Here is a 12,715-nt window from a genome sequence, read left to right on the forward strand (position 1 = left end):
GTTGCATTGTATTTGATTAGGTATTTGTACTGCTCTAAATATATTGAAAGTAACGTGAGTAGGAAACTACATTTACAGTGGCCAAGCATACTGGTTAGAAACTGGTTACTTTCTAAGTCGTTACTTGCTATGCGTAAATATATATATATATATATTTTTACATTTAGGTCAAATATCACATAACAGCACCAGAGAGATGACGATCCTTTTTATTAATCTGTTGCCATTTACAAACTATGAAGTGTTTGTGATGGGTGAGACAGCAGTGGGACTCGGACCAAGCACCAGTGTTAAAATCACTACATCATCAGAAGGTAACCAGTGAAACATAAGCTTCCCTAAATACCACACTAGTAGTTATAAAGGAAGAAAGATCATATAACATGCTGTGACAGAAGGAGAGGCAGAAGTTATTGAGAGCTTCCTGTTTGCTGCTACTGAATTTTATCATATTCAACAATAGTGTACGCACTAAAATATTCTACTGATGGTGTGCACTCAAGTTGTTAATCTATAGCTAAAGCCGAAAAATGTGAGAGAACAGAAGGAGACCTATTTCATCTAATAATTTTATTGAAAATAAGAGTCGAGATCTTTTCAGATCCAACTCACTGTACGTAACTATTATATTGTAAAATGCATGCCATTAGCCAAATATAATGTTATCTTAATTACATTGTAACTAAATCTCAGCACATCAAAAATATTATCAGGCTATTGCATGACATTAGTGAATGTTGGTCTAAATTTTAATATATTTATTTCAGGCTTGTTTACTATTTACCTATTTTTTTTTAATCATAAATCTGTATTTGTAATTTTTACAGTTCTCCATAAATTCTTTTACATAAGAGGCAAGATTTCAGCCTCTGCTTCAAATTTAGAGTTGATATTAGGGACTATTAAAATATATTGTATTCAATTATGTGATTTTGTTGGACCGCTCCTCCATCTTAGCATATCCCCAGGTCATTACTGTGATGAGGGAGGAAATTAAAAATGTGATACTATGATTGTGTGTACTGTTAGATGCCAGCAGCAAGTACTAATGTACTAATGCTATTTAATGATTTTGCCATATTAATTCCTTACCCAAGGTGTTTAGATGTGGAATTGCAAATATATTGAATTAAAACAAACATGACTCTGACGCTGCTGAAGTATATCGCGTAAATCACTGTCTATACCGATTAAAATCAAAAAAAGCAACAAAAAGCAAAGTACCACAGATTTTGGGAATTGGAAACAAATGCAGAAAATGTTGGAACCACTCAGCAGGTCAGACAGTATCTGTGGAGAAAGCAGCTATTTAATGTTTCAGGTATGGACCATTTCCCAGAATGGGAAAATATTACAGATGGACAGTATTTAAAAGGAAACAGAACAAGGGAATGGGGGAAAAAACACAATTACACACAGTAAAATAAATAAATGACCTGTATGGAAAATAGGATACTGTTAGATGGCAGGTGATGTAAGCACGAGACAATAGGAGGCATACTGAGAGAAATCAAAGCAATAAAAGACATTTACGAGGTACAGAGAGTGTGTGAATAGCTGAAGGGGTGGTGGAATAGCTTGGTGGAAAGGGAAGCATGAAAAATTGGCAAAGTGCGACAGATTCCAGTGGCCCAGGATCCTGCTATAAGAAAAAAGCAGTTTGACACCAAGCGTGTAGAACATCCTGCCAACACGGTGTTCCAACAGGGGGTCCCCACCCCTAGCACAAACTCCCATCTTACCCCAACCTCAGAAAAAGAGAGAAAATGGGTGCTATAGTTGGCTGAAGTTGTTAAAATCATTATTAAAGCAAAAGGGCTGAAAAGTGACAGAAAAATAAGGTGCTATTCCCTGAGCTTAAGGTATATAACCACTTTACAGGTCATTCTATTTATTTTCCTGTGTGTGCGTTTTCCCCTCCCCTTTCCCTTGTTCTGTTTCATTTTAAATGGTGTTCATCTGTAATAGCTTTCACTGCTGCCGATGGATCCATACCTGAAACCAAAAAAGGATCCTGTTTAATATGTAAATTGACAGTAAAGCCATGTGAACCCAACTCTGCAATTTCTTTTCTTCACAATTTTTCCTTTTACCTCTTTCATAAGAACATAAAAACCTAAGCAATAGAACCTGGAATAGGCCATTTGGCCCTTCAAGTCTGCTCTGCCAGTCAACAAGATCATAGCTGATCTTCACTCCACTTTCCCGCATTATCCCCATATCCCTTAATTCCCTTAGTTCCCCAAAATTTATTGACCTCTGACTTGAATATACTCAATGACTGAGCATCCACAGCTCTCTGGGGTAGAGAATTCCAAAGATTCACAACCCTTTCAGTGAAGAAATTTCTCCTCATCTTAGTCCTAAATGGCCTACCCCTTATTCTGAGATTGTGACCCCGTGTTCTTGATTCCCCAGCCAGAGGAAACATTGTCCCTGTCAGCATTAACCCTGTCAAGCCCCTTAGGAATTTTATATGTATCAATTAAACCATCTCTCATTCTTCTAAACTCTAGAGAATATAGGCTTAGTCAACTCAATCTTTCCTCACAGGGCAATCCCCTCATCCCAGGAAAGAGTCTAGTAAACCTTTGATGCACTCCCTCTAAGGCAAGTGTGTCTTTCCTTAGGTAAGGAGACCGCCGGGGGTTGAAATTGTCCCTTTCCTTAAGGCCTGTCACCGCAAATTGGCAGCCATGCTGCAGAGTGGAGTGGCCGCCGACTTTTCATAGAATGGCTGCTGCTAGCCCAATTGCCATTCTGAGGTTTCCTGGCGGTCTCCTGATCACCCCCTCCCCCCCACATCGCTCCGCTGCTGCCAATCCGTGTTAAGTGCGTCCTCACCGTGCGTACCCCCCCAACGGCGACATTCCCCTCTGAAAATCTCCGGCCGACGAGGCGGTACCAAAACCTGTTTTCCTGGTGGTCCAGTGAGGCTGTGGCCTTCTGCAATGGTGGTATTGCTTCCCTTAAAGGGGAATACACACTTCTGCTGCCGCCATGCTTTTTTCTTGTCGGCCGACTGCTGTGTCAGCCCGACAATTATGACCCCGGGTTCGGCCCCAACAGGTAACCTGGTACCCCCTCTTGGGTGGCAGGCCGCTGTCCCGGCCGAAACCCTCCCAGGTGGCCCAGTGGGCCGAAGTTTTAAAATCGCAAAGACTCTACCTTTGAAGTTAAGTGATGTCATCGCGGCGGTCATTCCGCACCGCCCCCAAATTCAGCCTCTCAGGTGTTCCTACTACCGTATCCGCCCCTCTCGTGTAGTCACCGCCCCCATTAAGAGCGACTTCCGGATTCAAATTTAAAAATTAACAAAGAGCGGAATTTCGCTCAAGCGGCGACTTCAACCACAGCTGCGGTAAAAACCATTGAAATGGGCTGTGTGCCCCGTTTCGGGTGAGGGGGGGGGGGGTCAATTTCGGCCCCCAGAACTGTACACAGTACTCCAGGTGTGTCCTCACCAATGCCCTGTATAATTGTAGTAAGACTTCTCTTACACTCTAATCCCTTTGTAACAAAAGCAAACATACCATCTGCTTTCTTAATTGTTTGCTGTACCTGCATGTTAACTTTCTGTGATTCATGTACAAGGACATCCAGGTCCAACCTGAATGCAAACATTTCCCAGCCTCAACATTCAAAGATTATTCTGCTTTTTTGTTTTTCTTACCAATGTGGATAACTTCACATTTCCCCACATTGTATTTCATTTGCCATGTTCTTGCCCACTCAGCCAACCTGTCCATATCTCTCTGCAGCCTCCCTGCACGCTCCTCACAGCTTACCTTCCCACCTAACTATTTGTATCATCAGCAAACTTGGATACATTTAGTCCCTTCATCTAAGTCATTAATATAGATTTCACTCTTAATTTGCATCATTATCATATCGAAAGTAATGTTCAAGCATTTTACTTTGTTCTAGGAGTTTTTCTATATATCAGACTAAAAATATAAACATTATTAACCTGCTACCATTAGATGGCAGTATCTGATAGAGATAACAGAAAAAAACTGCAAAACAAAGGTATTACACTATCTACAAGTATGTCTGAGTACTGATTAACAAAACAGAAATAAATGCTGTTTTCTAATGATTTCTAACTGGAAATGTGGTTTCAATGTTTTATCTGAAGATGTTTAATCTTTTGATCGGAATCATCATTTTAGTGCATCTTGTAAAGTCAGGGAACTGAGACATGATGGCCCTGAGTTTCCATCGGCTCAGTGACACACTTCCAGTGGAAGTCAGCCGAGATTTCAGCAGAAGTAGTGTAAAATTAGCCGGAACTACAATAGGCCAATCTTTGGTTCAAATGATAGTCATCTTTTTGCTTCGCCCCACCTTTCTCATTTTTCTCATGCACCATGTTCTCCCCCGAAGGGGCTGACTGTTGCTGGAACGCAGTTCCATGGTTGGTTACTGGTTGGTTACTAGTTCACTAAAGGGCCATTTTCAACGGCTGACCTGGGACAGTAATTGCCAGGAGGATACTCAACCACAAAGGCACCACAGCATTGCAGATTCTGTTTTCTACCCACATTGATGCACACACTTTCCAGCAGGGATCAGGAACCTTGGAAGACTTTTCTCTCTACCTGCCCAGGTTTGCTGGGGTCAATTACAGCGCTCTTGAGATCAGCTGGCTGATTGCAGACCGGGTGTTAAACCTCACATTTTGGGGGTTATATGGCTTAGTCCTAAAATGTTGCTTTTATCCACTGTACCATTGGGGAACTATATTCTATTTTCATATTTGTTCTGACTTTTAAATCTCTACATTTTTTGCACCTTGGAGGGTGAGCTCGTGACCTGTTCCCAATTTCCCAGTGATGCTTTTGATCCATTTGTTGGGAGTACAAGAGATTCATGTGATGACTCACATTTGCTTTACCTTCATCCAAATGGGGCACAATGCGGCCTCTATTTGTTGGACCTGCTGATAGTGTGACCAAAATCTAAAACTTGCGTTAGGAATTGAGGCTTTGGACCCAGCTCCTTCCACTCCACTAAAGCATTATGTCCCACAATTTAATCAAATTTACTTTACATTATTCAAACTGAAATGTAATAGATGTAGCACAGAACAGGAATATGTGGTGTAGATTTTTTTAATTCCTTTCTAATTGGAATTGTGGCTCAATATTTAATCTGTGTTTTATCAACAGTAACCTATCACAGTAGTTCATTTACAAAATGGAAGCACATTTAAATTCGAACTGTTACCCTGTGTTTTAGTTCCAGGAGAAGTACTTGATTTAAAAGCTACAGAAGTTGAAGCTAAATCTGCAAAATTAGAATGGGGAAAGCCTCTTCAACCAAATGGAATTATTATCCAGTATGAAATCACTGTCTTTCTAAAGGAGTCTCAAACATCTGTACAAAATATAATCTTGACAGAAAACATCCAGGTACCTTGTTTCATTTTGTATTACTTGGACATTATAAACTTTCATTGCCGTTCAATAACATTCCAGTTAATTGTCACTTTTTATTAGCCAAACTTCTGCTGCAGGTTGTAAAAGTTTCATACCTGCAGAAGTGTTTCCTAATGTGATTGATATTTAGTCATGTTTCCTTCATTCACACGTAAGGAACTAAATGTGGAATAATTGTTACATAGAACAGTTGGTCGAAGAGCCTGTGCAAGCTGGGTTGCTGTTGGACCTGATAACAAATAAGAACCAGGAGATGGTAGACTGGAGCAGAGTCAGAGAATACCTTGAAAACAGTGACCTATAATCGGAATTTAAGATTAGACTTATGTTGGGGGAAAAAGATGACTGCAGTAGGAATATTCTACTTTAGAAAGAAGATTATGATCGATAAGCTAAGGAAACAGGTCTGGACAACACTGTTAGAAGGGGAAAATATGGTCATATTTAGAAATAATATACACAGAGTGAAAACACATATATACCACGAGGGAGAAGGATAACAGAAGGAAAAGAACAATGTATGGTTTACAAATTTAGTCTTCTGTAGATATCTTCTTAAGTTCAGTCATGTCATGTTGGTACTGTAAGCAGTCCGAATGTCTGATTTTTATATGACTTGATACACACTGCCCTATATCTGCTTATACGATAGCATGACCGGGAGAGGTGTGGTGTATTAATAATAGCCTCTTGTGACCTGAATCGGATATTCATGCCTTTTGCATGTATACTTCTTCAATCTCTCTAAAGGCTGACTGAGCAAACATTTAGTGAAATAAGGGCAGATCCCAAAATTAAGCTGCTTTATTTCACAGCATGTGCTTATATAGAAACATAGAAAATAGGTGCAGGAGTAGACCCTTCGGCCCTTCGAACCTGCACCGCCATTCAATAAGATCATGGCTGATCATTCCCTCAGTTCCCTTTCCTGCTTTCTCTCCATACCCCTTGATCCCCTTATCCGTAAGGGCCATATCTAACTCCCTCTTGAATATATCCAATGAACTGGCATCAACAACTCTCTGTGGCAGGGAATTCCACAGGTTAACAACTCTCTGAGTGAAAAAGTTTCTCCTTATCTCAGTCCTAAATGGCCTACCCCTTATCCTAAGACTATGTCCCCTGGTTCTGGACTTCCCCAACATCGGAACAATCTTCCCGCATCTAACCTGTCCAGTCCCGTCAGAATCTTATACGTTTCTATGAGATTCCCTCTCGTCCTTCTAAACTCCAGTGAATAAAGGCCCAGTTGATCCAGTCTCTCCTTCTATGATAGTCCAGCCATCCCTGGAATTAGTCTGTGAACCTTCGCTGCACTCCCTCAATATCAAGAACGTTCTTCCTCAGATTAGGAGACCAAAACTGAACACAATATTCCAGGTGAGGCCTCACCAAGGCCCTGTACAACTGCAGTAAGACCTCCCTGCTCCTATACTCAAATCCCCTAGCTATGAAGGCCAACATACCATTTGCCTTCTTCACCACCTGCTGTACCTGCATGCCAACCTTCAATGACTGATTGAACCATGACACCCAGGTCTCGTTGCACCTCCCCCTTTTCCTAATCTGTCACCATTCAGATAATATTCTGCCTTCCTGTTTTTGCCCCCAAAATGGATAACCTCACATTTATCCACGTTATACTGCATCTGCTATGCATTTGCCCACTCACCTAACCTGTCCAAGTCACCCTGCAGTCTCTTAGCATCCCCTCACAGCTCACACCGCCACCCAGTTTAGTGTCATCTGCAAACTTGGAGATATTACACTCAATTCCCTCATCCAAATCGTTAATGTATATTGTAAAAAGCTGGGGTCCCAGCACTGAGCCCTGCGGCACTCCACTAATCACTGCCTGCCATTCTGAAAAGGACCCGTTTATCCCGACTCTCTGCTTCCTGTCTGCCAACGAGTTCTCTATCCACGTCAATACATTACCCCCAATACCATGCGCTTTGATTTTGCACACCAATCTCTTGTGTGGGACCTTATCAAAAGCCTTTTGAAAGTCCAAATACACCACATCCACTGGTTCTCCCTTGTCCACTCTGCTAGTTACATCCTCAAAAAATTCCAGAAGATTCGTCAAGCATGATTTCCCTTTCATAAATCCATGCTGACTTGGACCGATCTTGTCACTGCTTTCCAAATGCACTGCTATTTCATCCTTAATGATTGATTCCAACATTTTCCCCACTACTGATGTCAAGCTAACCGGCCTATAATTACCCGTTTTCTCTCTCCCTCCATTTTTAAAAAGTGGTGTTACATTAGCTACCCTCCAGTCCATAGGAACTGATCCAGAGTTGAAAGACTGTTGGAAAATGATCACCAATGCATCCACTATTTCTAGGGCCACTTCCTTGAGCACTCTGGGATGCAGACTATCAGGCCCCGGGGATTTATCAGTCTTCAATCCCATCAATTTCTCAAAACAATTTCCCGCCTAATAAGGATATCCTTCAGTTCCTCCTTCTCACTAGACCCACTGTCCCCTAGTACATTCGGAAGTTTATTTGTGGCTTCCTTCGTGAAGACAGAACCAAAGTATTTATTCAATTGGTCTGCCATTTCTTTGTTCCCCATTATAAATTCACCTGCATCCGACTACATTTGTCTTCACTAATCTTTTTCTCTTCACATATTTATAGAAGCTTTTGCAGTCAATTTTTATGTTCCCTGCAAGCTTCCTCTCATACTCTATTTTCCCCCTCTTAATTAAACCCTTAGTCCTGCTCTGTTGAATTCTAAATTTCTCCCAGTCCTCAGGTTTGTTACTTTTTCAAAGCAATTTATATGCCTCTTCCTTGGTTTTAACACTATCCTTAATTTCCATTGTTAGCCACGGTTGAGCCACCTTCCCCATTTTTACTCCAGACAGGGATGTACAATTGCTGAAGTTCATTCATGTGATCTTTAAATGTTTGCCATTGCTTATCCACCGTCAACCCTTTAAGTATCCTTTGCCAGTCTATTCTAGCCAATTCATGCCTCATACCGTCGAAGCTACCTTTCCTTAAGTTCAGGACCCTAGTTTCTGAATTAACTGTGTCACTCTCTATCTTAATAAAGAATTCTACCATATTATGGTCACTCTTCCCCAAGGAGCCTCGCACAACAAGATTGCTAATTTGTCCCTTCTCATTACACATCACCTAGTCTAGGATTGCTAGCTCGCTAGTTGGTTCCTCGACATATCGGTCGAGAAAACCATCCCTAATACACTCCAGGAAATCATCCTCCACCGCATTGCTACCAATTTGGTTAGCCCAATCAATATGTAGATTAAAGTCGCCCATGATAACTGCTGTACCTTTATTGCACATATCCCTTATTTCTTGTTTGATACTGTCCCCAACCTCACTACTACTGTTTGATGGTCTGTGCACAACTCCCACTAGCGTTTTCTGCCCTTTGGTATTCTGTAGCTCCACCCATACCGATTCCACATCATCCAGGCTAATGTCCCTCCTTACTAGAGTACCTATACCATTTGTAAAGAAAGGTTATTTATTCCACTCAGCTTCATTTTGCTTCTCATGCATAAAGAAAGTAGTGAACATGTCCGGTAATTCCACATTGGTAGGCTGTTTTGCTTATATTTTCAGAATTATCCTACTTTCTATAAACCTACTCTTGACTCTCTCTCGAAAAAACCCACCACATTTCCAATCGTACTTTTCTTTGTAAAGTCCTTTAACGTTGCTTCCCAAATGTAAGCATATCTTTCCCCACTCCCTGTCGGAATTACTCCAATCAGGTTTCTACCAGAGCACTGTAACAGCCCCATCCAAAATCTTGAATAGCATCCTCTGTGACTCTGACCATGGTACATTATCCCTCCTTGACCTCTCTACAGCCCTTGACAAAGTCAGCTACGCTATCCCTCTCCAACACCTCTTCTCTGTTGTCCTGCTGAGTGGGACCACCCTCGTTTGGTTACACGCCTACCTATACAATTTTAGGCAGAACATTTCCTTCAGTGCCTATTCTTCATGCTCCTGCTGTATTACCTCTGGAGTACCCGAGGGATCTATCTTTAGCCCCCTCCTCTTATCTACATGTTTTCCCTTGATGACATCAGCCATAGAGATGGGGTCAGCTTCTGCATTTCCGCTGATGGCACCCAGCTTTACTTCTTCACCACTTCTCTCAATCCCCCCCATTGCCTTTGTCTTGTGAGACTGCTTGTCTGACGTTCAATCCTGCATGAGCTGCAAATTACTCCCATTTAACATTGGCAAGACCAAAGCCATTTTCTACAGCTCTCACCACAAACTCTACATCCTTGCCACTGTTTCCTTCCCCAGCCATTGTCTCAGACTGAACCAGACCCCTTATATTCTCCATTGCAAAGACTGCCTACTTCCATCTCCATAATATCGCCCATATCCTTCCCTGCCTAAGCCAATCTCATCCATTTCTTTGTCACCTTCAGACTCATCTATTCCAATACTATCCTGGCTGGCCTCCTATTCTCCACCCTTCATAATCTTTAGCTCATTCAAAACTCTGCTGCCGTATCCTATTCCTCACCAAGTCCCACTTGCCCATCACCCCTGCCCTCACTGACTTACATTGGCTCCCAGTGTCCCACCACCTCATGTTTAAATCTCTTCATGGCCTTGCCGCTCCGTAACTCTGCAACCTCCTTCAGCCCTACAATACCCCGACCCCAATCCTCCCCCCCCGCCCCCTCCCCTCCCCCCCGCCAACCCCACTGACTGATTCTGGCCTCCTGTCTCCTGTGCATCCCTGCCTCTCTTCGTCCCACTACTGTCAGCCATACGATCAACTACTTAGGCCCTGTACTCTGAAACACCTCACTGAAGCTCCCTGGCTTGCCACCTTCCTCTCCTCCTTTAAGACCCTCCCTTCTTAAAATGCACTTCTTTAACCAAGTTTTTCATCACCCCTCCTAATATCTCTTTCTTTGGCTTGGTGACTATTTTGGGACTATTTTGCACATTAAAGGTGCTATATAAATACAAGTTGTTGTTGATGGTGGGAAAGTGAACAACATTTAATGTTAATTAATGCAAGATAATGAGACTCAGGAAGGGGAATAAACTACGACAATAGAAACTAAAACCCTGATTTTAGCAGCCCTGCACCCGACAAGAATAGGGAGTGCAAGGGATTAAAACAGGGACAGAGTGCTCATGACCCAGCGATCGCCTTGGATCCAGCCCCCCCCCCCCCCAAAATTTTCCTGTTGTGCACCCCCCGTCAGCGCCTCTGAGAGTGCTGATGTGGCCTGAACCTGTTTTCACCCAGTGGGGGCGGGGGGGGAGGGGGGGGAGGTGCTATGAACTTTCGCAAAATTGCGCAGGAGTTAGCGGAGGCATGAGCACGGTAGTGCTGTGTCCCACCGGCAGTGCTCGGGGCCGCTGCTCAACCGGCAACGACATCAACGCCGCGGCGGAAATTGGCCAGCGCCCTGCGAGGCTGCCACGAGCAGTGTCAGCGCCAACCTTGCGGATCACGAACCGGGCCAACATCCGCTCGTGGGGCGGAATTTAAAGCGGAGGTGCGCCACGCCGCACGCCGCCATTTTGGCTCTCCGGTCGCCCGTCTTGAGGCTCCATGGCGTGGTCCGGGCTGCCATTGTGCAGCCCGGCACTCCGTTTGGGGGCTGAGCTGCGGCCTCGGCACCACGTCGCCCCCTGGTGGCCCAGTGAAGGCCATCAGAGGCCCGGCAAAGTGTGCAGCGGCTCTCCCCTTTAATGGAAGGGGAGGGACATTGAAACACGTGAACACTACATGGAGGAACCACGTAGCATGATCGATCCCGCTCGAATAACTCCTGGATACCGCCCCCAACAGGAAGTGGAGCACACAACATTGTGCTCCACTTCCTGTGAGGGGCGATAACCCTAATTTTGCTGCGGGGGGGTGTGAGGCGGGACTTCTGTGCTGGTAACAGGACGTTCTTCCCCAACTGGGATACTGCCCCCAACACTCTGGAGAATTTCGCCCCCAGAATTCCCAAAAGTCAAATCAAATCATAGTTGAAGGTACAATTTGGTAATCAAAAATAAATAGATATTTAGTAAATTGGGAAGCTGAAGGAGCTAAACTTAATACTGATGGGTTATAATGGAATTAATATAATTCTGATTACTGAACAGGGAATGGAACACAGTATTTAGCTTGTTTCTATTTACATATATAAATTAATTGAAAAGTATATTAATGGGTCTATTTTTTGTTCTAGGAAATGAAAAACTCGACTGAACCAATAAATCCTGGTATGTTGCTTACAGACGCCAATACGTTGACTCCAGAGAATGATGCTGTAATATTTACAGACTTGGATGAAGGTTCTGCTGAGCTGTTTTCTGAAACCTCATCTTTAGAGCCTGCAGTGACTACACCTACTTTTTCACCAGATGAAACACGAAACACTGTTAGTTCAGAACTGTCTGGGACATCTACTATTCATGAAAAAAGCTTGGCTGCGTCTCTGCCTGATCAACTAACAACACATGCACAAGTTTTTCCTTCATCGGTAATTTATTCTAAAACATCCCCGTCCAGTACAGAACACTCAATGGCTGCTACCAACTTCGCTGCATCATTTACTAAAGGAACCGCCTCCAGCTCATTGGAGCCCTTTGAATCTCTTCCGACAAACAGCATAACTCTCCAGGCGAGATTAGTGTTGCATAGAAGATCAGTTATTGCAGTTGTCAAGGCAGGTGGGATTTCCCTGCCTCCAAGTTCCTCACCACTTCCTCCTCGATGGAGGCTTCTGGCTAATGGCCTTCAAACTATCACTGAAGGTAAATAGGTCACAGCTCCAGTATGTAGTGACAACAGGTGGAGATGACCCAGGGACATGGTGATGTAATTGGTATATACACTTGCTTTTCAGGATCACAAAACATTTTCTAAAAAATGTTTGTTTTGACAGCATAAGCAAAGTTTCTTAGAGGGTCGATTTAATAAATTAAGGTCCTATCAATATACCAGGTTTCTAGAATACAAAAGAACATTTATTTCAATATTTTTCTGTTTGTAGCAATCCTGTGGTAGTACTTCATTATTTTCTATTTAAAGCCAGTGGTTCCTGGTCAATGTTTGTGAGGGAATGTTAAAAGCTATTTAATCTGTGCTTGTGTTTGTGAATGATATTTATTACTGGGTTTCTGTCTCTTGGCTTCTTGTTGCTTCTTCCATATTTTCCCTTTAGTGGTTTGTTTTCAAGTACGAATACATCTTTGAACTTTACTAAATGTGAGAATGGTGAGCTAGAGCCAGTTTTCCTTTTT

The 12,715-nt window shown here is 42.9% G+C and overlaps 1 protein-coding gene across 1 annotated transcript in view; it reads left to right on the top strand.

Annotated features, from left to right (window-relative positions):
- Positions 1-12,715, top strand: part of ptprq (protein tyrosine phosphatase receptor type Q) — a 266,871-nt gene that overhangs the window by 105,893 nt on the left and 148,263 nt on the right. The window contains exons 22-24 of the mRNA XM_070901512.1: positions 168-314; positions 5,242-5,414; positions 11,659-12,226. Coding sequence (XP_070757613.1) covers positions 168-314; positions 5,242-5,414; positions 11,659-12,226 — 888 coding nt within the window. The remainder of the gene's footprint in view (positions 1-167; positions 315-5,241; positions 5,415-11,658; positions 12,227-12,715) is intronic.

The sequence above is a fragment of the Pristiophorus japonicus genome, chromosome 15 (assembly GCF_044704955.1).
Source record: "Pristiophorus japonicus isolate sPriJap1 chromosome 15, sPriJap1.hap1, whole genome shotgun sequence".
NCBI classification, from domain to species: domain Eukaryota; kingdom Metazoa; phylum Chordata; class Chondrichthyes; family Pristiophoridae; genus Pristiophorus; species Pristiophorus japonicus.